The sequence below is a fragment of the Lynx rufus genome, unplaced genomic scaffold (genome assembly GCF_022079265.1).
Source record: "Lynx rufus isolate CCGP_SWC_20201006 ecotype Redwood Valley unplaced genomic scaffold, mLynRuf1.p SCAF_2, whole genome shotgun sequence".
NCBI lineage: Eukaryota > Metazoa > Chordata > Mammalia > Carnivora > Felidae > Lynx > Lynx rufus.
The window spans coordinates 159,170,111-159,196,800 of NW_025814834.1; the positions used below are offsets into that span (position 1 = coordinate 159,170,111).

The following is a 26,690-nucleotide window of genomic DNA, read 5'->3' on the forward strand; positions in this document are numbered from 1 at the left end:
AAATGAGAAAAAAATGTCACATTGACGTTCTTCTAACATAAAAATCAGTCCTTTAAATGGTTCCAATATGTTAAGTTATAACAAATATTTTCTTACACAGAATACATAGATGATAATTCTAAGGTTAATATAATGTAATTTTCCATTAAAATATAAAATTTAGCAAATATTTTCTCTTGCTCTTGAGAAAAATGAATCCTAGTTTCCTCATATTAAGATATATTATTTCATTAGTACATGATGTGAATTGTTATTATTCTTCAGTCTTTCCTGAAAATTGTTCAGCCCTGAGAAAATCTGTTTCATACTTCTTTTTGAGATTACTTAAATATGTTCGTAAACTGTCTGGATCCAATTGAGAGTTTCGAGCAGTTTGAACAAGTCTAGTGGCTAGATGGTACACAGCTCTCTGTCTTTCCATCTCAGGGGTACTTCTTTGGTTTTGCTGTTTTTGAAAAAATATAGATAAAAATTAAAATATGGTTACTATGACTTTATTTTAAAATTCTGGCAATTTTCTCTTTTCCTTCATAGAAATACAGAACTCAAAGGTAACTAATTCCTTTGGATAAGTCAATTCCATCCAACTAGTAAAAAATATACCAGAAAAAATAAAGAAATATTGTTTTGAAAAAATTAACTTTTTCATGAGTATTTACTACTTTATGACAGATTCTTATTTTTGAAAATCACTTCTGAATGAAAAAAATTCTGCTAAATAGGTCAAATTTCTCACTCAACATAACTGCTCATTGCTATGCAGCATTCATTTTAAATGTCACCCAAGAGTACTACTCTGCTATCTCCTATCTTAATTCCCCAGCAGATAAACTGGTGACAGAATGGGTCATCAGTAAATTGCCTGTCCCTCAAGAGATTTCATATATGGAAACTGCTAGAGCCTAAGATAAAATACTGCTTGAGGGGTAAATTACATGTTGAAAATAAGCACCATAAATAGCTGCTTGAAATTATGCCTTAATTCTTAAAATATACTTAAGAATACTCAAGAAACAATGTTTAAAACAGGAATCTTCTAGTACTTTACAAAGCCTTTAGATATTCAGTCTTTGAGAACTAGTTCAGGGTTGTGAGTACAGGTAGAAAATTCTTCATTCACCTGGTTTCCTGAGCTAGATAGAAGAATCAGCATTTTCAATCTTAAACTGTTATTGGCAAGTCAGCGAATTTCCCTTCACTAAGAGAAATAAAATCCCCCAACTCTTTCTCAATAGCAAGGAATTCAAGGTATTTTTCTTCATTCACTCTAATAGAATAAAACTCCATGAGGTAGAATAAGATTATCATTTATTCACCCATCTATATGATACACTGAATGATCAACTATCAGTTTACTATTTAAATAACAAACAGTTACTGAATATCTATTATCCTCTATATTCCAGGTCCCAAACCTCATGTTAATGTCACGGGGGATACAAAAATGTCTACCTGACATGACAATGGAACTCAAGAAGCTCAATGAAAGAGACATATTATTATAGTGAAAGAGACATATTCATAAGCAACTGCTTTAAGAAATTATGATAAGTCTCATGAAAGAGATACAAAATTCTCAGAGGAAGGAGAACTCATTTCCAGCTCAGGTTAAGAAAAGTTTAAATAGGATGGAATATTTGGAAAGAGTCTTGATAGAAAAATGTAGAAGGAAGTGCATTCTGGATAGAGGAAACAGCTAGAGCAGACATGTTAAAAATCCCGATACACAGTCAGGTCAAAATGATGGAATGACAAGTAACTCAATGTGGCAGAAATGTATGCTATAGTTAAACTGAGAAATGTTATGTAGGGTTGGGGAAGTTAAAAAAGGGAGATCACAAAGCAGTAATTAACAAACTTTAGTGTGTTGAAGAATCATTTGAAGACTGCTTAAAAATGTAAATTCCTAAGCCACAGGAAATCCTTGAAAATCTAAGATGATTCCCAGCACCGTGGGTGATTCTGATGAAGGTAATTCTTTTTTTAGATATTTATCTATCTATTTATTTATTTGAGAGAGTGGGAGCTTGCACACATGCAAGGAAGAAGGAGAGAGAATCTTCAGCAGGCTTCATCCCCAGTGTGGAGTCAAATAGGAGGAGGCTTGATCACACAACCGGAAGATCATAATCTGAACTGAAATCAAGGGCCAGAACCTTAACTGACTGAGCCACCCAGGTGCCCTCTGACATAGGTAATTCTAAGACTATATATTTTGAGAAATAATCATAGAAGACTTTTAACACTAGGCTAAGCAGTTTGACTTTTATTTGGTAAGAAACAACCAAAAGCTTCTGAACAGGGAAACATTATAAAAGCTATGCTTAGGAGTCAATCTGGTAGAAGAAGGATAGACTGGAAAAGAGAGAGAATCTACTGTACGGTCCTTACCGAGAGGTGATTAAGGATTCATAGATGATCCTAATGGGTCACTGGGAGATTTGGAAGTAAAGAGATGAGAAGATTTTTCAGATGATATATTTAATTATGGTCCTATTAAAGAGTGAAAACATAAATTGAGATTTCAAGAAGAAATAAGAAAATATATAGATTTAAAGTCAAAAAGAAGTGAAAACAGAAGTTGAGGAAAAGATGAGCTCACCAAGAACACAGTTTTAAACAAAGAAAAGAGGGCAAAATCTTAGAACAATTCCATTTAATAAGTGGAATGATAAAAGCACCGGTGGGGCGCCTGGATGGCTCAGTCAGTTAAGCGTCTGACTTCGGCCCAGGTCATGATCTCACAGTTCCTGGGTTAGAGCCCTGCATCTGGCTCTGTGCTGACAGCTCAGAATCTGGAGCCTGCTTTGGATTCTGTGTCTCCCTCTGTCTCTGCCCTTCTCCCACTCACACTCTGTCTCTTTTTCAAAAATAAATAAACATTAAATTTTTTTTAAAGCACTGGTATAGGAAGGAAAGAAGGGGTAACCAGAGGTAGGAGAATGAAGATATCCAAGAGATGACAGTTCCCCAGTGGCTAAGACAGGGAAGAATTATGAAAAGTGAAAGAAGGATAGTGTAAAATACCACAGAAAGACCAGGGAAGATGAGAAGTGAAAAAAAGGTTGGAAGAATTTATCATCAGTTGGTATTTAAAAGAAAGTTTCAGTGGAATGATGACAAGATCCAGTTTGCAAGTGGAAAATGGAAGAAGCACATAGCTATTACTCTTAAGAAGTTGGCAGTACAAAGAAGAGAAATATCATTTGAGAAGTAAGGTAAAAAAGAAAGATTTCTTAGGAAAAAACCCAAGCATATTCATAAGAAAAAAGAAAAGCCAGTGTACAAACACTAAGGATACAAAGAAAACAAAAGAAACAAGGGGTGCCTGGCTGGCTCAGTTGGTAGAGCATATAACTCTTAATCTCAGGGTTGTAAACTCGAGCCCCACATTGGATGTAGAGATTACTTTAAAAAAGTAAAATAATTTTTTTTAAGTGGGGCACCTGACGGGTTCAGTCAGTATAGCATGCAACTCTTGATCTTGGGGTTGTGAGTTGGAGTCCCATATTGGGTGTAGATATTATGTAAAAAAAAAAAAAATCTTAAAAAAAAAGAGAGAAGAAAGGAAACTGATGAAGTTATATTACTGGAGATGGAAAGAAGGTAGAAAAGTTAACTTCAAATAAGTTGAAAGGTAATCTCTTCCTCTAAGATAGAAAGGAAGAGAACTAGGTAAAAAACAAATTCCAAAACAGAGTTTTTAAGGAGAAAAAGTTCAGGTCTCATCAAGATAACCTCAAGGCTCTCAAAAAGCATAGGAGGTGAAATAAACTTAAAAAAAAAAAAGTGGGGGGGGGATGTCTGGGTGGCTCAGTTGGTTAAGTATCTGACTCTTGATTTTGGCTCAGGTCATGATCTCACAGTTCATGGGTTCAAGCCCCGCATCTGGCTCCGTACTGTTGGCAAAGCTTGCCAACAGTAAGCCTACTTGGGATTCTCTCTCTCCCTCTCTCTCTCTGCCCCTCCCCTGAATGCTCTCTCTCTCAAAATAAATAAATAAACTTAAAAAAAAAAAAGCACAGGTAAATTTTCTGTACACAATGAGGATATTGAGGGTTTAGGAAGAGTAGAAATGTTTTCAAAGAGTTAAGGTAAAGAAACTCTACAGGGATCAATAAAAGAAAGGGGTAAAAACTGTCCAGTACAATATTGAACTAAAGGTAGAATATCTGAATTTACAGTAGATAAAATTAGCTTGTCTTGAATATATTTAGAGCATCATTATTAGGAAAGCCAAAGCCTATAAGGCAACTGGAGAAGACCTGTCATAATTGGAATTTGGCAAGATGAAGTCTGAGGAACTAGGTAATGAGAGGTCTTCAGAAGTACAACACTGTCAAAATTGCTGAAGGGATTCAAATGAGGGATTAGGCAAGTAAGGTCATAAAGACAGTCTAGGAGCTCAAGAAACTGAAGGAATGCAATAAAAATTGAAAGGTTAAGAAAGAACAAAAGACAAAGGAAACTGTTACTACTGAAGAAAATTTCATAATGTACCTAGCTTTTAGTTTATGGAACACAATGCATTCTTAAAGCATATAGCAACTTGACTTAAAAAAAAAAAAAGATTTCCAAATTTTGAAATAATACATATAAGTTCAGTGTTGAATCTATTGCTTCCTAGCAAAACCTCTGCAAACTTCAGCTGTAAAAATGTGAAAAAATAACACCTTTATCATATATCTTATATTAGAAAGACCTAACTGCTTCATGATAAGTTATACAGCTTATATAGTTAAAAGATAAAAGAGTATTAAAAGCTATTTAAGAAGATATGAAAGTGTGGTGCATAGTGATTTTTAACACTTATTTTATACAGATTTATTTTCTCATCATAAAGTTAGTGTAGCAATAAGTGTAATAGGGACCGACCTGTTTAATTTTTGTCTACTATCTTATTAATTGGTCTGCTGGGAAAGGTTGAAATAGACCAAACCAAAAAAGTTGTGGGAAATAAAAAGGGTCCAACTTACTTAGGATTAGACTTTTTAAATTTTTTAGTTATTAATTATTAAATATTTGAAAACCAATTCTTATTGCTAAAAAGTTTCTTACCAAAATTTGTCCGGTAATTTGAGTTGTGATTTCTTTGGCATCCAAGACAATTGATGGTGGGAGTGATGACACCTCTGCAGCTTTTAATCCTAAAATTACGAACAATGGGATTTCAATATTGTTACTGTGGGTATTATGTTTATTTTGAGCAGTAATAATCTTTTCTTCACAGCTTTAACCTTCCATTCTGTAGGCATTTCTGAACTACTTAACAATTCTCAAAACTGAGTCTTCCAAAGTTCTGAATGACAATTTCCCAATTTTAGGATATAATTAGTTGTCTGGGAAATATGACAAAGTAGAGGTTCACTTGTTTTTCAACATACTTCTGAGATACCCAGGAAAACATGATAGGGAAAACAAAAGGGATAATTAAAAAACTGAATAATAACATTGGAATTCCAACCACAAATGCAGTTGGTTAATAGAAGATCAAAGGATAGAGCTTTGCAGGGGATAAGAGATAATCCTAGTCACAGAGATAACCCTACAGCTGAATGGTCACCTTTTTAGCAGATCATTAAGAGAGAGAGATTTCTCAGAAGATATAACTGTAGATGACTAGTCTTCATGTAAATTCAAAGTACAATCTAGTATTCTCCTGTTCCCTGAGCTTAATTTTATTGTATAAGTGCCACATAAACCTTTTACTGTGTGCTAATAGTTTACTGAATATACTACTTAAGAGGCAATAGAAACAACACTAACACATTTACTGAGAAGTTACTAATTCCTGGGCATTATGTTAAGCAGTTCATATTTGATAATTCCTTTAATCTTCATAGGCCCTATATATATAATTATCTCCATTTTAATAGATGAAATTAAGGCCTGTAAAAATATCTGATATAAACTAAGTTATGCAGGTGACTTCCCATTTCAAATAGCAAAACAAAGATGCCTTTTACCCCCCCTCACAAGGATCACATTCATAACTAAAATAATTTTAGGGAGATGCCTGGATGGCTTTGTCGGTTAAGCATCAGACTCCTGATTTTGTGTCAGATCATGATCTCAAAGTTGTGAGAATGAGCCCATATTGGGCTCCTGTTGGGTGCTCATGCTGCTTAAGATTCTCTTTCCCAATCTCTCTGCCTGTCCCCCAATCACATGCATGCACTTTCTCTCTCAAAAAATAACATAACATAACATAACATAACATAACATAACATAACATAACATAACATAACATAAATAAAATAAAATAAAAAATTAAAATAAAATAAAATAAAACAAAACAAAACAATTTTAGAAACTTTATATGTATAGGTCAATTGAAAATTTTCTGAATCCATGAGATTTTACGCATGTCACATAATGTTTTAGATAGAAAATATCTAATCAAGTTTATAAATATCATATGGTTTGGTAATAATACATTCTCTTTTAAGACTTTGGATTTAATTATCAAGTTCCCTGCATCTGAAGAAAACAGATGTTACTGAAAAAGTGTGTAAGAAATACACAATCTTCAATTCATTTATAACTTGCAAATATAGGCTACATTACATTTTTCTTTTTTTTTTTTTTTTTTAATTTTTTTTTTCAACGTTTTTATTTATTTTTTGGGGACACAGAGAGACAGAGCATGAACGGGGGAGGGGCAGAGAGAGAGGGAGACACAGAATCGGAAACAGGCTCCAGGCTCTGAGCCATCAGCCCAGAGCCTGACGCGGGGCTCGAACTCACGGACCGCGAGATCGTGACCTGGCTGAAGTCGGACGCCCAACCGACTGCGCCACCCAGGCGCCCCATACATTTTTCTAAGAATAGAAAAATGAGGCTTTCATGTGTTGTAATTCTACATAGGTACTGATTAATACAAGTTTAAATATAAGCTTGATATGTATATAATGTGAGCTTGACATAGAAAATATAGTCTTAGAGAACGTAAGTGCCCAAAAGAATGACAGGAAAAGTTGCTTACATTGACAGCTAAGTAAAGGGGAGAATTATGAGAATATGTAGTGTTTCAATAAATAGATATTATATAGATATACTTTCTATATGCAATACCATAATTTTTTTCTTCTGTGAGTCCCCTAGACAGTTTGTAGGTATACAAGATTGCTTCTTTATTTCTTGAGGTGTTCTTTACATGCTGAACTTCAAAATGCATGTTTTCCACATTAGGATACAGGACCTCTATATGACATAGTTCCAGGAAATGTGTAGCAAACAGTGTAAATGCCTAGAATATGTAACAACAAATATCAGTATTTTCAAAATGAACTAGAAAAAAAAATTAGTTTGATTTTCCAAGTAGCTTGGCAGAGATGCAGAGATGAAACTAATAATGGTCAATTCATTTCAAAATGTTTTGCAAATTTATATTCAATGAAAGAAACATGTTTATTATGTTTACACATTATGTGAATGTTACAATACAGGAAAGACAACAAATCTAAAAATAAGATCCTAAAAAAATATCTGAAGATATTGAAAAGACAAAGTTTATCAGAAATAAAGCTGTTAAATGAAGTAATCATTTATTAGAAAAGTAATCTACAGGGGCGCCTGGGTGGCGCAGTCGGCTAAGCATCTGACTTCAGCCAGGTCACAATCTCGCGGTCCGTGAGTTCGAGCCCCACGTCAGGCTCTGGGCTGATGGCTCAGAGCCTGGAGCCTGTTTCAGATTCTGTGTCTCCCTCTCTCTCTGCCCCTCCCCCGTTCATGCTCTGTCTCTCTCTGTCCCAAAAATAAAATAAACGTTGAAAAAAATAAAAAAGAAAAAAAGAAAAGTAATCTACAAACAAAATCATACCATTTCTCTCAACTTGGAAAAAACTTTACTTTAAAAGTAGCTTCCCTCCATATAACTATTTTTTGGAAAGTGGAATCAATGGTTTGTCTTAGGTATTCAAAATTACAAAGGTTTTGCATTTTTAGATTTGTACTGTGTTTGAGTTAGGTACTTATAGGAAAGAAAGAAAAGATTGAGAATAATACTTAAGACAATGATTCTCAAACTTTAGTAACCCCTTGGGGAGCTTATTAAAGATGCAAATTCTTGGTACTTGTCTCCCCCAAATTCTCAATCAGTAGGTGTAATGTGGAATCCCAGGAAACTCTATTTGCCAGAAGTATTTAAGTGATAGTGAGGCAGATGGTTCAAGTGACTTACAACCAGCACATGGTTTTCAGCCCTGAATTACTAAACTAGAGATATGAATAATTGGTTATGTTAAGATATTACCCATGGAAAACTATAAATATGTGATTACTGGAAAAATAAAATGTTAAGACATTAAAAAGAAAATATTTGGCTGGTTGGGGCGCCTGGGTGGCGCAGTCAGTTAAGCGTCCGCCTTCAGCCAGGTCACGATCTCGCGGTCCGTGAGTTCGAGCCCCGTGTCAGGCTCTGGGCTGATGGCTCAGAGCCTGGAGCCTGTTTCCGATTCTGTGTCTCCCTCTCTCTCTGCCCCTCGCCCGTTCATGCTCTGTCTCTCTCTGTCCCAAAAATAAATAAACGTTGAAAAAAAAATTAAGAAAATATTTGGCTGGCAAACAGCATCAACCATGTAAAAGGGGTTTCAAGAGGTTTATGACAGAAAAATGAAAAAACTCAACTACTAAATAAATCAAAAGAGGCATAAAACAAACCTAATTTATAAAGCAACAGGAAAATATTTAGAAACCCAGTAAACTAGAAGCTAAGGAACATGTTTGTTTATTTATCTTCAAAATTTATTTATCAAACCAACCTATTATAGTAACTTAGAAAATAATAATTACTTCTAAGCACCTTAAAAGTAAACAGCAATAATTATATTTTCACTAAGTTATTTATACTGGTAAAGGATATTATTATGGACTAAATGTCTGTGTCCCCCCTCAAATTCAAATGTTGAAATCATAACTTCCAGTATGATGGTGTTAGGAGGTGGAGCCTTTGGGAGGTGATTAGGTTGTGAGGGTAGAGCCCTCATGAATAAGATCAGTGCTGTTTTTTTTTTTTTTAATTTTTTTTTTTAAATATATATATATATATATATTTTTTTTTATTATTTTTGGGACAGAGAGAGACAGAGCATGAACGGGGGAGGGGCAGAGAGAGAGGGAGACACAGAATCGGAAACAGGCTCCAGGCTCCGAGCCATCAGCCCAGAGCCTGACGCGGGGCTCGAACTCACGGACCGCGAGATCGTGACCTGGCTGAAGTCGGACGCTTAACCGACTGCGCCACCCAGGCGCCCCGATCAGTGCTGTTTTAAAAGTCACCCCAGAGAGCTCTTTTGCCCTCTCTACCATGCAAGGACACAATAAGAACTTGACAGTCTACAACCTGGAAAAAAGGTTCTCCCTACCATACAGAACCCTGATCTCAACATTCTACTTTCCAGAACAGTGAAAAATAAATTTCTGTTGTCTATAGCAGCCCAAACTAAGACAGGTATTCAAAATATTAGTAAAAGCATTATTTTCAGCTGTTACATAATATCTCAGAAATGGATACTATAATTACTGTTCTCTCAGGAAACAGGAAATACATGTATCTTCTACTATGTAAGTGTGTATATCAATACTGCATAAAGATTTTATATATATATATATGTATATATATATGTATGTACATATAATTTGTAGATTATATATACACATATAAAAAGATTTATTATAAAGAATTGGCTCATGTGATTATGGAGGCTGACAAATTCTCAGATCTACCGTCAGCCAACTAGAGATCCAGGAGAGTTGATGGTGTAGTTCCTGTCGGAATGCCAGCAGGCTCAAAACCTAAAAAGTGCTGATGTTTCAGTTCAAATATGATGGAAGGAAAGAACTAGTGTTCCAGATTGAAGGCAGTCAGGCAGAAGGAGTTACCTCTTACTCCCAAGAGGGTCAGCCTTTTGGTTGTGTTCAAATCTTCAACTGATTGGATTAGGCCCACCCACATTAGGGAGAGCAATCTGTTTTCCTCAGTCTACCAATTCTCATGTTAATCTTATCCAGAAACACCTTCAGAACAGATACACCCAGAATGATGTTTGACCAAACTGGGCACTCTGTGGTCTAGTCAATTTGACATATAAAATTAACTAACACAAGGCCAGCTCTTGTCAAATTGGTACCTATACACCATCTCTTAAAACCATACCTAATCTCCAAATAAAGACAACAACAAGGTCATAACTCCACCTAACATGTTTCAACTATCCTGCATACAAGAGAATGTACCAATCCCTTCCCCTAAGGGGACATAAAGTCCTTGAGTGACATTTACTCTTCTCCTTGATATCTTGTAACTTAAATACTATTGACATAAAAGTAATAATAGTTAAACATACTGATATAAATTCAGTACATCTTATGTCACATGATAAGGGAATAAGAGAGGAAAGGAAACAAATACATACAAATTCATAACAAAATAAGGAAGAAATACTCATTATTCATGACAATTACAGTCCTCATCTGTAACTGGTCACATGCTCATAGTTGGTAACTACCTTCTTCCACTATGTATTTTGTATTCCCTTTGCCTTCAGCAAGCACCTCAGCTGGTCATGGTTCTTTACCTGATGGAATGGCCTAAATCTTCACTCCTAAAGGATCTGGGCCATTAGAAGTCATGCCAGGATTGCGTTGCTGTAGTTTTCAATTGACATTAATCACAAGGAATGCTAATACCAAGACCCCTTAGGGATCTCCTGTATTCCAGAATTATTCTTTCTTACCTCCATTATGGATTGGTAATCCAATTTCCCACTGGAAGTCAGGATCAGTCACTACAGCCTGTGCAGTACCTCCCTTCTTTGCCTATTGATTCAGAGGCATGAAGAACCCAGAGTGGCTTGGTGGCAGTCTTAACTTTCAGTGGAATGAAATCATTGTTGTGTGTTTGTGGAAGCATTTCTCCCTTTGGAACTAAGCTCTCTAGGCCAGTAGTGCATAAGGTCCAGAGGACAGGAGTCAAACATCTTACAAGCAGGTCACCAGGGGTAATAGTTGAGTGGTGCTACTCCCATTTCCATTTCTTAATTCCTAGACCCATGAATCCTGGCTCTAGGAAAAACAGCACCATATAATGGGTGCTGATTCAGAGCATATACAAGTTTCTAGAAAACCTTGCCCAGCCATGCAAGATATTGCCACCTAGAAATTGCTGTAACTTAGTCTTCAAAAGGCCATTCCACCATTCTATCAAGCCAGCTGCTCAGGATTGTAGGGAACATGATAAAACCAGTGAATTCCATGAGCAAAAGGCCATTGCTGCACTTTGATATGAAGTGAATTCCTTGATCAGAAACAATTCTGTGTGAAATACCACAATGGTGGATAAAGCATTAAGTTCATGGGTAATAGTTTCAGCACAAACAATATGTACAGGAAAGGAAAATCTATATTTAGAGTGTCTAGTCATTAGTAAGAACAAATTGCTGTTCCATTCATGATGGAAGCAGTCCAATGTAATCAACTTGCCACTAGGCAGCTGGTTGATCACCTCAGGGAATGGTGCCATTGGAGGCTCACTGTTGGTCTCTGCTGCAGGCAGATTGGGCACTCAGCAACAGTTGTAGCCAGGTCAGCCATGGTGAGTGGAAATCTGTTACTGAGCCCATGTATAGTCTCCATCCATGCCACCATGGCCACTTTGTTCATGAGTTCATTGGATGATGGCAGGGGTAACTGGGGAAAGAGGCCAATTGGTATCAACAGAACGGGTCATCCTTTCCACTTGATTATTAAAATCCTCCTCTGCTGAGGCCACCCTTACACTATGGATGACTAGTGCTCTCTACTACTAGAAATAGAGTCCTTAGTATCTTTTTTTTTTTTTTTTTCAACGTTTATTTATTTTTGGGACAGAGACAGACAGAGCATGAACGGGGGAGGGGCAGAGAGAGAGGGAGACACAGAATCGGAAACAGGCTCCAGGCTCTGAGCCATCAGCCCAGAGCCTGACGCGGGGCTCGAACTCACGGACCGCGAGATCGTGACCTGGCTGAAGTCGGACGCTTAACCGACTGCGCCACCCAGGCGCCCCAAGTCCTTAGTATCTTTAAATCTAATCAGATTAGAAGTGAGGTGGGGGCACCACAGTGCAGGGACCTGAACACTAAGAGGATCCTTGTGGCTCTGGGGCCTATACACAGTTCCAGGCAAGCTGCTTCAACCACATGAAGATGGGCTTTGTGACAGGCTATGCAGTGGGCATGGCAGCCAGGGTGCTCTTCAATATTTCTTCCTGTCTCAGGATTGGAATGTGAAATTGGTTGCTGATGAGCAGCATCAGGAAAACCATCATGCAGAGTGGTGGCACCTTTAGCATATCCATGGCCATCGGTATGGGCGTCCAATACTAATCTGGACCATGGTTGCCCACTACATCTACCCCTTCCCATCAGTCCCAGCCCATGTATATAATAAAACAAAAGTCTTTGAGTAAAATAAATAAAATAAATCTAATCAGATCAGAGAGTCAATTCCAGAAACTCCAGAACCAATTCAGAAAATCCGTCCTTAAAATTCCTCTAGAACCACTTCAATACCAAAATCTGAATCAAAACCACACTCAGATACCACCTCATGCCAGTCAGAGTGGCTAAAATGAACAAATCAGGAGACTATACATGCTGGTGAGGATGTGGAGAAACGGGAACCCTCTTGCACTGCTGGTGGGAATGCAAACTGATGCAGCCGCTCTGGAAGTGTGGAGGTTCCTCAAAAAATTAAAAAACAGATCTACCCTATGACCCAGAAATAGCACTGCTAGGAATTTACCCAAGGGATACAGGAGTAGAGGCATGATGCATAGGGGCACTTGTACCCCAATGTTTATAGCAGTACTTTCAACAATAGCCAAATTATGGAAAGCACCTAAATGTCCATCAACTGACAAATGGATAAAGAAGATGTGGTTTATATACACAATGGAATACTACTTGGCAGTGAGAAAGAATAGAATCTGGCCATTTGTAGCAATGTGGATGGAACTTGAGAGTGTTATGCTAAGTGAAATAATTCATACAGAGAAAGACAGATACCATATGTTTTCACTCTTATGTGGACCCTGAGAAACTTAACAGAAGACCATGGGGGAGGGAAAGGAAAAAAAAAAAGTTAGAGAGGGAGGGAGCCAAACTATAAGAGACTCTTAAAAACTGAGAACAATCTGAGAGTTGATGAGGGGTGAGAGGGAGGGGCGGGTGGGTGATGGGCATTGAGGAGGGCACCTGTTGGGATGAGCACTGGGTGTTGTATGGAAACCAATTTGACAATAAATTTCACATTAAAAAAAATCTGTAAGTCAGGGTTCTCCAGAAAAACAAAATTAATAGGGTGTGTGTGTGTGGGGGGGTTGTGTAGAGGGAGGGAGGAAGAAGGAGAGAGACTGATTGACTGATTTACTATTAGGAATTGGCTCATATGATTATGGACACTGATAACTCCCCAGGTCTGCAATCAGCAAGTTGGAGACCCAGGAGAGGTGACTGTGTAGTTCTAGTCTGAATCTAAAGGCCTCAGAACCAAACTTCTGCCAACTTGAGCCAAATGCTGGCAGACTCAAGATCCAAAATGAGCTGATGTTTCAATTCTACTCCAGAGTCAGGAAAAAATGACTCTAGATTAAAGGCAGTCAGGCAGGAATTAACCTTCTCACTCCCAGAAAAGTCAGCCTTTTTGTTCTATTCAGGTCTTCAACTGGACCCCACTCAAAACTGATTAGATGGAGCCACCCACACTAGGGAGCGCAATCTGCTTTACTCAGTCTACCAGTTTAAATACAAATCTCATCCAGAAACCCTCACAGATACACCCAAAATACCGTTTGACCAAATGTCCTGTACTCTGTAGCCCAGTCAGGTTGATGTATAAAATTAACCATCACAGATACTAACTAACTTTTAATCCTAACAAGTAATGTATATATCTTATTTATATGAGAAATTCTGATCGACCAACACAGATTCAGTTTTACAAACACTACTGTTCTCTATTAATATTACTTCTGATTTATCATATACCCTTCAAGTATAAAATAAGATTTTTCTCATTCTACATAATAAATCATTATGGAATCTCATTTAAGGTAAAGAACATCATTTTAGGGATATTTCAAGGAACTTTAAATATGGAAAAGTATTTTTAAGTTTTTTCATATCCATATATATTTTGATATTTTACATATTAGCTTAATAACAGAGCAAAAATCATAGTCTGTTTTACATACTGGATTTTTAAAAACTTGTTTTCTTTAAAGGAATGAAATTTTAGTTGGGTAAGTAAAATAAATTTACCATAAAATGACCTCAGATGCCTAGTTTTTCACTTCATGTTATGACATCCTAGTCAATGTTACTACACACAGAGACAATTATTGAAATGTTTTCATGTTTTGCTATTTAATTTGATTATAGCCAAGTGACTAGTTTTAATATTATTTGTATTTCTTGATTTCCTCCTTTCTACACCATGATTATCATACTAGCTGTTCTACTTCCATCAGAAATGAAATAATAAAAATATAAATGCTATGGTATGCTTTTACCACCTAAAATTGTTTAAAGAGCTTTCTATAGGTGTCTGTAAAATCCATTCATGATAAATATATAAAGGATACATCAAAAAAGGACTAAGAATTAATACACTTAAAAGAGATAGAGAATACCTTTAAACTCAGCAGATATTCACAAACAGCATAACAAATGCCAATACCTTCTTCTGTATTAGTACCTCTGCCAAGCTCATCAATTAATATGAGTGATTTGTTATTAGCATTATGTAGAATGTATGCTATCTGGAAAATATAATTTTAATGTTATTCATTGTAACAAACAGCTGTCACTACCATTTAAAAAAATGAGGAAAAATCCAGTCTCTAATAATTCATCCAAAACATATTTTTATAAAGATATCCTGCTAGGCAGAAACTAACACATTGCTTTTCTTCTAAAAATCTCATGACTAATAATTTCAATAGAATAACTGATATATACATAAACAGACATGCATATGTGCATGAGACAACAGAGAGTAAATAACCATTATCTAAAATATTGATGTTTTAGATACAGTAAAGTAAAACTAAGCAATGAATTAAATATCTAAATAAAGCACAAAGATGGTCATTTTCTTCTCCACAAATGACTAATCAATTGTCATAACATACTCAAAACTATTTCTCAAGTTTATTTTAACATCTCTCTAGAGAGTAAAGAGAGAAAAATTAAAGAGAAAGTATCCAAGCCCATTGATTCCTATTTAAACCAATTTAAATACATGCTCAACAAGGACTAACTTTGACAGAAATGCTACTTCTCAACTGAAGAGTATTAATCTCTTTCTCAAAAAATAGAATTCCATCCACATTATGTCCTGACACAAAAGTAAATTTCATAGCCATTTCACCTTTCTATTAAGGCTAAGCTTCTTGAGAGCTAGGACCATTTAAAAATACACCTCAAGCACCTAGTATATTGCTATATTCTCCCACAGATACTCAATACATACTAAATAATTATGTAAAAGTCATACACAGTGTCATAAATAATAACCATTCTCCCCCTATCTACAAAAAGTTATCTAACTCTACAGTGGTCCATTAATTTCTACCTACTTAAGATAGCCCAAAAACTATACTGAATTCCTTTAGCCCTTCAAGTCTATTTGACATCTGGCTCAGATCAGAAAAAGGTGAGGACACACGGATTTTTACAGAAAGTGAAAATTCTAAAGGGGCATACATGATGGTGATTTTTAAAAGCATCCAATCATCTTTTATTTTAAAATCAAGCCTAACAGGAATGATAGATACTATGCAAAATGGTCTTGAATAGGTCATTGTTTTCTGAAAAGTCTTTTATATATTCCATGTAAAAACATGAAAGCATGTTTTTTGTTCAATAATACTAGCTTTTTCTCTAGAAGTGTATTTTTCAGTAAAACCTCTTCCATTTCCACATAAGACAGAAAGTAGGAAGCTGCTGTCTTTGACTGCCCTCTGTCTCTTGTAGAGGAGTATAAGCACATCTGCATGTTTTAGTATAAGGATAGTTTCTTACATAAAAATTGGTCATTAGTGGAAGAATTTAACATGAGTTTAACATAAGAAAAGTTAAGTTTAGGTACCTCTTTCATTTCCTTCATGAATGTTGATGAATTTGTTTCAATATCATCATCAGTACTGATTCTTGTAAAAATCTGTTCAGCAATTCTAAAGGAAGAATATTCTGCTGGAACATATGATCCTGTACAATAGAAGGTCAAAGTCAATTGAAATGTTTTAAAATATAAGTACTAATATTTTTCACTTTTCACCAACTCATTACTTATTAGCTGATCTAAGGATTACTTAGTAGAAAGAAGATCACTGGATGTAGAGTTAGATGACATGGTCCCAGCCCTGTCACTTATCATGCATCTTTGGGCACCAATTAGACTCTCAGTCTCATCTTTCTCATATATAAATGGAAATACTTGCCCTTACTATTGCACATAGTTATTTGGAAGTTAAATAATATAGCATAAATTCAAGTACATTAGAAATATTATAAACTTGAGCACCTGGGTGGCTCAGTTAAGCCTCTGACTCTTGATTTTGCCTAAGATAATGATCTCACTGTTCTTGAGTTTGAGCCCTGTGTTGGGCTCTTTCCTGACAGTGTAGAGCCTATTTCGGATTCTCTCTCTCTTCCTCACTCTCTGTCCCACTCTCTTTCTCTCAAAGTAAATAAACTTAAAAAATACATTGACTTTTAAAAAAAGAAATATTATAAGCCTCATAAAAATTTTAATATAGTTAGATGAAAAACATTCAAAATATGAAAATTTGAAGGAAATGCTTATGAAGCCTAAATTGATATAACTGTTACAGAAAGATGTATAAGGAAATATCTGTTATTAGAAATGTATAGAAATACCCAGAATTAGAATGAAAGCAAAACATTTAATTTTTTAAAAGTTTTCATCCATGAGTTTTCATCCATGAGACTATTTCTGCCTGAGAAGTTATCATACTAACTAATCTAAAATATTCACCATTTGAAAGCAAATCAATCTGATTAATGCACCTATCTCCGTACAGAATGAGACATAAAAGGCATTCCAAAATCATAACAGGATGAAAATATACAATGGGAAAAGTAGCAAGCATATAGAACAAAATGGTGAAATAATGGGAGTGAAGAAACAAAACCCTGATTGTTTGAGGACTTAAAGCCAAGATAAGGATGAAGAATAGGATTATTCTCTAAGGAAAAATGACCAGCAGGAAAAGAAAGCATAAGTCAGGATAATACTACTAAAAATAAAAGTAACAATAACAATAGTGATTATAATGATCACACTTGAGAAAATAGATCTCTTAAATACAGCCTACTCATAGGATTTCCGGAAGGATCAAGTGGGAAAATAAATGTGAAAGCCCCAAGTGGAGAATACAGCATATACAGAATACATTTGTACTTTCTCCTCTTAGTTCATTTGTATTTACCTTTACCAAAAAGGCTTTCTACACTTTTTTATCTAATTTATTACAGAAGCCCCCAGCTGATATTTTGCTTCTGGTCTGGCTCTCATCTAACCATACATCAGTCAGAGTGATCTATCCAAAGTCAAATCCAATCAGGCCATTCTCTTGTTTAAATTTCAAAAGCTCCCTATAGATCTCTGGGTAAAGTCCAATCTCTTCAGTGAAGTACCTAAGGCCCTTCATGATCTGGCTCCTGCCCATGTCTTTGGCTTTGTATCCTACTACTACTCACAGCCACTCTTTGCTCTCCAAAGGAATTACAAAACCTCTTGTACTTCCTTGGGCATACCATACTGTTTTTAGAACATGTTCTTACTGTGTCTGGAAAGTCTCCTTTTTCACACCCTTACCTTATGTCCATCATATTTTATACACATTATTTCACTTAATCATTACAACAACTCTTAGAATTAGATACTATTATAATTTTCACTTACAGATAGGAAAACTAAGGAAGTTAAGTAATTTGCCTAAGATCACAGAGCTAGTAACTAGACAAGCTAGGTCTAGCTCCAAAGCCTATGTTCTTCATCTCCATGCCTTTCAAGTTCTACTATTTCCTTTACAATCAGATTATGTGAGATACTATATATACTTCTAGGTATCTTAGAGGTTTAAAATGAGTGACAAGTAGAATGATTTTCTTCTAATATTTGATAGGCTATTATCAAAAGAGACTAGGTTGTTCTATGATACATAGAAGAATTAGGACTAATGAGTAGAAGTTATAGAAAGTCAGATTTCAATTCAGTATAATGAACGCTCTACAATTAGAGAGACCCAGCGATTGCATACTCTGTTCTTTTAAAAGGACAGAGCTCCTCACAAATACAAGCAAGATTATTATGTCACATATGAATCAGAACAAGATTAGCTAAGATGTCCTTTTCAATCCAATGAAACCATAAACCAAATAAAATATTTACTCTTCATTCACTCATATCTGATTTTCTTTCCCAGTAATAAGGGTAAATCAGTACTATATCACCAATATTATTATTGCTGTATTCCCCTTACAATTCATTACATTAGGCCAGGGTTTATCAACCACCACACTACTAACATCTTGGGCTAGATAATTTTTCTGAGGTCTATCAAGGGTTGGGAGGAGGGTGGGGAGAAGACTGTTTTGCGCACTGTAAGATGTTCAGCAACATCTCTGGACTCTACACTCCTCTCAGCTGTGACAATCAAAAATGTATCCAGATCGCCAAATTTGTGGGAGTGGGGGCTGGGGGGAGGCTAAATCATCCCTGATTGAGAACCACTGCATTAGGGCAAATCATCTCATTTCGGATTCATAGAGTTCTCAAGGAAACCTAGTTTTCAGAGCTAAGTTGTGCCTCTACACCAAGAAATACATGACAATGTTGGGCTAATGACAGCCATTTATATGCATGTGTGTGCACACATATGTTAATGTATCAACTGCTGCCCCCAAGTTACTGGTAGCCCTTAATTAAGTAAAAGATGTTTCTCTCCCCAGTGTTATAATTTGGTAAAAATCTTACATGAGTTATTAAAGGCAGCAGCTTATCCTACTTATTTCACTTTTTCACAACAAAGCTCGGTTTTCAATCAGAAATAATGATATGATTCAGTTTAGTAATAATTGATACAACATTAATAGTTACAGTAAGGTAGTTTTAACTTGTTACATCCAACAAAATTTTTAGTACAGTACAATCCAAACTGGATGGAGCTTACCCAATACCAAATAGCAAAAGTTATAGTCTACATAGTAGACACATATACTTTTAAGTAAGAAAACCTCCTCCAAACTTCCTTGGGTTAATTAGGCACCTGGATCTAAAATACCAGGCACAAGGCATTTTAAATGAGGAGCAGAATTGGTAAGTATAAAGCAAAGCCATAACTTACCAATCTGGGCCATAATCTGACAAAGAGCAATCTGTTTTAAATATGTGGATTTCCCACTCATATTAGGTCCAGTTATGATCAAAAAATTACTTCCTTCTGTAATAAAGGTATTGTTGGCAATAGGTTTTTCCACAGATATTTTTTCAAGAATGGGATGCCAGCCCTGTTTGATTGCTAAAGTATCGGTAAATTCTGGCCGAACTGAAAAAACAAACAAAAAAAAGAACTGTAAGATTAATATATTTAATGGCCTGTGGTGTTGTACATGGGACTTTACTAGGGTCAATTTGGGACAATAACATTAAGATATTATTTTACCCTAATCTCTACCTAAATCCCTCTAGATTATAATAGACACATTCTAATCACCATCACAACTTTTATTCACTTCCAGGGAACTGTAGGATTTAGTTCCTTGTCATTGTCCTGGGCTCTAAAACAGTTCATAACATTTTCAAATTTGTGTAGAATAAAGAATCAACTAGCCATTGATGACACTTTTAAAATAACAATTGGGGCGCCTGGGTGGCGCAGTCGGTTAAGCGTCCGACTTCAGCCAGGTCACGATCTCCCGGTCCGTGAGTTCGAGCCCCGCGTCAGGCTCTGGGCTGATGGCTCAGAGCCTGGAGCCTGTTTCCCATTCTGTGTCTCCCTCTCTCTCTGCCCCTCCCCCGTTCATGCTCTGTCTCTCTCTGTCCCAAAAATAAATAAACGTTGAAAAAAAAAAAAACTTTAAAATAACAATTAATCACCAGTACTACAAAATTGCACATTTACTTAATTCCCACCTTCAGCATTATTTCAAATTTGGCATACTTAGCTTTTCAAGTGGGGTATGAATATAGAGTAAAACCAAATATAAAAATAATTTTATGTCCGAACCTTTATAGAAGTTTTGCCTAAAAAGAATACCCAGATAATAGTCAAAACAGACATAAAATATATTGTTAATTTATAGAAACAAATAGTGGTGAGGTCTCCATGAATACCTTCCAAGGTAAAGGGAGAAAAAAAGGGTTTGGGGACAAGTAAACACTAAAATCCTATGTGCCTCTAGAGGAAACACATGGATAAACTCAAAAGTATTCATTATAAAAGGAGGTTGGTTAGAAAATAATTTTTAAACTATTTCAAAAGCATTTTAACGCCCAAAGTCATTATTTATAGGTTTGAGTTTCAGGATGATCCCTCTCAAATTAAAATGGGGCAACATCAAATATCTTAATAGTTAAGAAAACTATTATTAAAATAGTTAAGTTAAGGTTTTGACTCCAAAGGAGATCTAACAGACCGAAAAGCTCTGACTTATAAAATACCAATTGAGGGTGCCTGGGTGGCTCGGTCAGTTAAGCCTCCAACTCTTGATTTCAGCTCAGGTTATGATCTTACATTTCGTGGGATCAAGCCCCACATCAGGCTCCATGCTAATAGCATGAAGCCTGCTTGGATTCTCTGTCTCTGCCCCTGCACTGCACTGGTGCATTCATGCACACTTTTTTTCTCTCAAAATAAATAAATACCTTAAAGAAAGAGAGAGAAAATAAAAAAAGCAATTGAAAAAGTTAACATTTCCATAAGAAATATAAAAATATGAAACAACTTTGTAAGATACTTATTTCCCATCAAAAACTAAGTGGCATAAGTACTTGAGAAATGTTACTGGTGATTTTAACTAGAAATTCAAAGTTATTAATGATACTAAGTCCACAATTATTCAACCTTAATTATCACATACTAGTTCTACAAATTTCTATACTGGATTATAGTTACTACTGGTAAGCTGGATAAGAAATTTCAAGGGGTTAATTTGAAGTCTTCATTTAATATTAGAAAATCACTTAACACTTATATTCAAGGCTTGTGTACAGACTTGGGATACAAAAATATATGACATAACTCCTGATCTTGAGATGCTCACATCTACAGAACTAGTTCAGAAAATATTCACTTTGGAGGTTCATTTCCCTCGTCCATGTCACACTCCTTCCAATTAGTCTTCAGATTTGCACTTTATCAGTTTGGATCATTGTAATTTCTACCAAGAAGGCAGCTTTTCGATCTTTCCTATTTGGGGAACCTTCAAGTTTCTTGTAGTATTTTATTTTTCATTTATCAATTTCTCAGTAAACAATTTTCCAACTTTTAAAATGAATTTCAAGGGTAAATTTACTTTATTTTGAGTCTTAGTCTAAGACCACAGGCAAGAGACTACATTTCAGGTAAAAAAAAAAAAGTACAACATTCATAATTGTTATATAAAATTGCTTGAAAGGAATACAAATTTCAGTATGCAACATATTTATCCCAAAGAAAGTAACCTACCATAGTCAGAAAGAGTGCAGGCATGAGCAAATGACAGTAGCATATCCAGCATTGACACAGTGTCAGATAGTTTATATAAGCAATGAATATGTTCATAAATCTCACTAAGCAATTTGCACACTATCCTGAAAGAATATGTTTGGTAAGTCAGGTAATGCTTTTAAAAAGGGACATACAATATAATTGTAAAACAATAAATTCATTGCTAACATAACATTCACAGTTCAGTTGTACACTATAGGTAAAGTCTACTGTTCTTTTGCCTCATTTTAGAAATTAAGAAATTGAAGTTCCTTGAGTTCACAGCACTTAGTAGCAAGAATGCATCTTCTGTGGGCACCTGGTGGCTCAGTCTACAAGAGTCAGCTACAAGAGTAGTTTTAACTCTTGATTTCAGCTCAGGTCATGATCCCACTGTTTGTGTGATCGAGCCCCATGTCAGTGCCTGCTTGGGATTCTTTCTTCTCTCTGTCCCTCTCCTGTTTGTGCTTGTTCTCTGTCTCTCAAAAATAAACAAACAGTTTTAAAATGTTTAAAAAAAGAATGCATCTTCTGGTGGATTAACACTATGTTTTTGAAATTATTGGTTATTACATATGAATAAAATGAATTTTTATTAATAAAATTATTTTTATAGTCAAACAAGCCCTCACTATACAACAACAGATCCCACCTGCTAATAATTTTGTGTTCTTGCAAATGTGAAATTCAACACAAAAGTTACATATTTTCCCCTCTCTTTCTCTCTCGCCACCCCCGCCAACATACACACACCCTAACAACATAATTATTTAAGCTTTTATATGGGAAAGTTATTATACTGTGATATAATATACAAGGTTTTCCTTGGAGGGCATAACTGGCTCAGTTGGTAGCACATGTGACTCTTGGTGTCAGGGTTGTGAGTTCATGCCTCATGTTGGGTATAGAGATTACTTAAAAAAAAAAAAGTTTTTCCCTTACAAGAAGAAATATGCTCCCCAAAGCTACTATATCCATAATTTCTGTGCTCTATGCCCTAAAATTGTTTTGAAAGTCCAATATTTGTCTTTATCATTTCAGGTCACCAACAATGAGTGATCAATTTTTTTGCCTCCCTTCCCCATGAATGATCTATTTATTATTTCTATCTGTATTGCTACTGTTTCACGAACAGCAAGAGATTGACACTATTGTAATATATATATGCATGCCGTGAGAAGTTGAGGGCTTACATACCATAGGAAAAGAATAAACTGAATCAAGCCCAAGATAAGCCCATGATGTGTCAAATTCTACATCATGGTGCAATGCATACTACAGAAGTATCAGTTACATATATATATACATATATATGTGTGTGTGTGTGTGTGTGTGTGTGTATATATATATATATATATATATATATATATATATATATATATTGCAATTAGATTTGCCTGAATCTTCTATGAGGCTGAGTGATCCCAATCACAGTGACAGACTTTAAACGTTTTACTTGTTCTTCCAGGAAATGATCTTTCTTTGCTAACATTCATAATTTTATAATTTTCTGCAATCAGACAAAAAGCCAACTAATGAAATTTATCATAATGCCTCAAATTAACCAATTTAATATTCAAAAATTTCAAATGTGCTTACATATAAGTCATGTGATAGATCTCTCTCAAAGACTCCTGACATCTTTCATTCATTTTAATTAAATCTGTTGATGTAAACGTATAAGAATTTTTCACTTTAGATATCTGCTAGGAAATGAAAAAACAAATGTCAAGATATGTGTACACTCCTATAAAATAAAACCTACAGATTTTAAACTGTACAGGTACTTAGGTTAATCACTTTAACTTTTACGACAAAGCATCACAAAGAAACTCTCAAATAATGTCTGCAAAAAAGAAAAGATCACTTTTAAAGTTAAAGCAGGATTTTTTAACCTAGTCTATTCTGGCACAACTATTTTTACAGGTCTTAAAATTAAAATAGTCATGTAGAAATGTTAAACAGTACATCTTATCACCAAACAACATGCATGACAGATGTAACTTTCACTCCATCTCTCACCCATCTTAGCCCTTGCCCTACATTTGAACCTCACTCAAGCTCTAACCCCATTACTGTCTCCACCCATTCTTTACTTCATCTATCCCACATTATTTAGTATTACAGTGTTGTATTTAAAAACCCTAGAAGTTAAATGGTTTGTTTTTGCCAAAAGTTACCCCCTGGGAGCAGAGAAAGCAAAATTAGAGTGGGTTAGACTTTCCTAAACTGGTGTATCATGGGGAAGTTAATGTGTATTTAGGAAAAAATATTTTCCTGGTGCAAAGGTTTGGCAATACTGGATTTTAAAAAGTTAAGCAGATTTCTTTACTTCAGGATTTTTAAACCTTTAATAGGCAAATATGCACTAAGAACTACCTAAAACAGGAGATGGTACAATATTTTCCAAATTCCTTTGATCAAAAATATCCTTGGACTTTCTTTTTTTCATTTTCCTTTTTTATACATACCAAGCTTCCAGAACTGTGGAATGCACTGTTTGGCCTTTCTCAAAAATAAACAAATAAAGGGGCACCTGGGTGGCGCAGTCGGTTAAGCGTCTGACTTCAGCCAGGTCACGATCTCGCGGTCCGCGAATTCAAGCCCCGCGTCGGGCTCTGGGCTGATGGCTCAGAGCCTGGAGCCTGTTTCCGATTCTGTGTCTCCCTCTCTCTCTGCCCCTCCCCCGTTCGTGCTCTGTCTCTCTGTCCCAAAAATAAATAAACGTTGAAAAAAAAAATTTTTTTTAAATAAATAAATAAATAAATAAACAAATAAATAAAAAATTTCTACCTCACTCTTAGATTAATATATAACTGTGGGGCGCCTGGGTGGCGCAGTCGGTTAAGCGTCCGACTTCAGCCAGGTCACGATCTCACGGTCCGTGAGTTCGAGCCCCGCGTCGGGCTCTGGGCTGATGGCTCAGAGCCTGGAGCCTGTTTCCGATTCTGTGTCTCCCTCTCTCTCTGCCCCTCCCCCGTTCATGCTCTGTCTCTCTCTGTCCCAAAAATAAATAAACGTTGAAAAAAAAAAAATTTAAATAAAAAAAAAAATATATAACTGTTAGGTGAGTTGACAGGAGTAGAAGCAATATACAGAACATTCAGAAACTTGACATGTAAAATTCAAAGAATGTCTGAAAATATGTAAAATTTAATTCTGCAAAATCAGAAACAACAATTTACTAGCCAAAATGCTAAAATGAACCTTAATAAACTCTGAAGGAAGTTGATTATTGGGAAGGGCTGCACAATCTGTAGTCATTTGGATGAAAAATCCTCGAGCAGAGCTAAAACTTGTCCTTAAAGGAAGACTGTATTTTTCTGCGAGCTGCGAAATCATTCCTAGTGACCAGAAACAGGAAAAACAAAAAGAATTTTAATAAGAAAATTACTCTTTCTGTTTAAAGAAATCACATTTTCTTATTATTTTATATATAAATATGAAGGTCTTACTACTCTTAAACTTATATATAAAGATATTTAATGTCTAACATATATTTAAGCATTCTTTTAAGAAAAAATTTGGTAGTACAAAGGTAGACATTTTGATAGGTACTTTGGAAGTAAAAAACTAAAAATTAAAATAAAAAATAAAACTATTTTATACTTTCTGTATTAGAATATTAGATTTTTTATTCTTTTTTTATTTATCAACTTTTTTGAAAAGGAAGAGAATCATATAAATTATAACAATCATTATTTCACAGTAAGAAATTCTCTCTACAGAACATATTTTGCAAAACAAAATATTTCAAAAAAATGGGTGATGTGACAAATAAAATTCCTAAAAAATCAAAATCTTCCTATCAACTTCAAACTCACCACAGAGTTATGTGTATGCATATATATATATACACACATATATATGTGTGTGTGTTTGTGTATTTTTAATTTAAATACAAGTTTTTAACATATAGTGTCATAATGGCTTCAGGAATAGAACTTAGTGATTCATTCTTTACATATAACACCCAGTGTGCATCCCAACAAATGCCCTCCTTAATGTCTATCACCCATTTAGCTCATCCCCCACCCACTTCCCTCCAGCAGCCCTTAGTTTATTCTCCATATTAAAAGTCTTTTACGGTTGGCCTCCCTTTCTGTTTTTATATGATTTTTCCTTCCCTTCCCCTATGTTCATTTTTGTTTCTTAAATTCTACATATGAGTGAAATCATATATTTATCTTTCTCTAATCAACTTATTTCGCTTAGCATAATACATTCTAGCTCCATCCACATTGTTGCAAATGGCAGATTTCATTCTTTTTGATTGCCAAGTAATATTCCCCACCCCCCCCCAACTGTACATACCCCATATCTTCATTATCCATTCATCAGTTGATGGACATTTGGGCTCTTTCCATACTTTGGCTATTGTTGATAGCACTAGTATAAACATTGGGGTGCATGTGCCCCTTCAAATCAGCATTTTTGTATCCTATTGGTAAAAAGCTAGTAGTGCAATTGCTGGGTCATAGCATGCTCTATTTTTAATTTTTTGAGGAACCTCCATACTATTTTCCAGAGAGGCTGCACCAGTTTGCATTCCCATCAGCAGTGCAAGAGGGTTCCCCTTTGTCCACATCCTTGTCAACATCTGTTATTGCCTGAGTTGTTTATTTTAGCCATTCTAACAGGAGTGAGGTGGTATCTCATTGTGGTTTTGATTTGTATTTCCCTGATGATGAGTGATATTGAGCATCTTTTAATGTGTCTGTTAGCCATCTGGATTTCTTCTTTAGAAAAGTGTGTGTTCATGTCTTTTGCCCAGTTCTTCACTGGATTATTTTTTGAGTGGGGAGTTTTATAAGTTCTTTACAGATTTTGGATACCAACCCTTTATCTGATATGTCATTTGTAAATATCTTCTCCCATTCCATAGGTTACCTTTTAGTTTTGTCGATTGTTTCCTTTGCCAACCAGAAGACTT

At 35.5% G+C, this 26,690-nt stretch overlaps 1 protein-coding gene across 1 annotated transcript in view; it reads right to left on the reverse strand.

Moving 5' to 3' along the window:
• Positions 1-253: 253 nt before the first annotated feature.
• The window catches only part of MSH4 (mutS homolog 4), a 95,777-nt gene continuing 69,340 nt past the window's right edge, over positions 254-26,690 (reverse strand). The window contains exons 12-20 of the mRNA XM_047082623.1: positions 24,965-25,101; positions 23,357-23,460; positions 21,737-21,861; positions 19,415-19,615; positions 16,132-16,250; positions 14,672-14,800; positions 7,075-7,249; positions 5,059-5,147; positions 254-445 (exon numbers count right to left, since the gene is read on the reverse strand). Of these exons, the coding sequence (XP_046938579.1) occupies positions 254-445; positions 5,059-5,147; positions 7,075-7,249; positions 14,672-14,800; positions 16,132-16,250; positions 19,415-19,615; positions 21,737-21,861; positions 23,357-23,460; positions 24,965-25,101 (1,271 nt within the window). The remainder of the gene's footprint in view (positions 446-5,058; positions 5,148-7,074; positions 7,250-14,671; positions 14,801-16,131; positions 16,251-19,414; positions 19,616-21,736; positions 21,862-23,356; positions 23,461-24,964; positions 25,102-26,690) is intronic.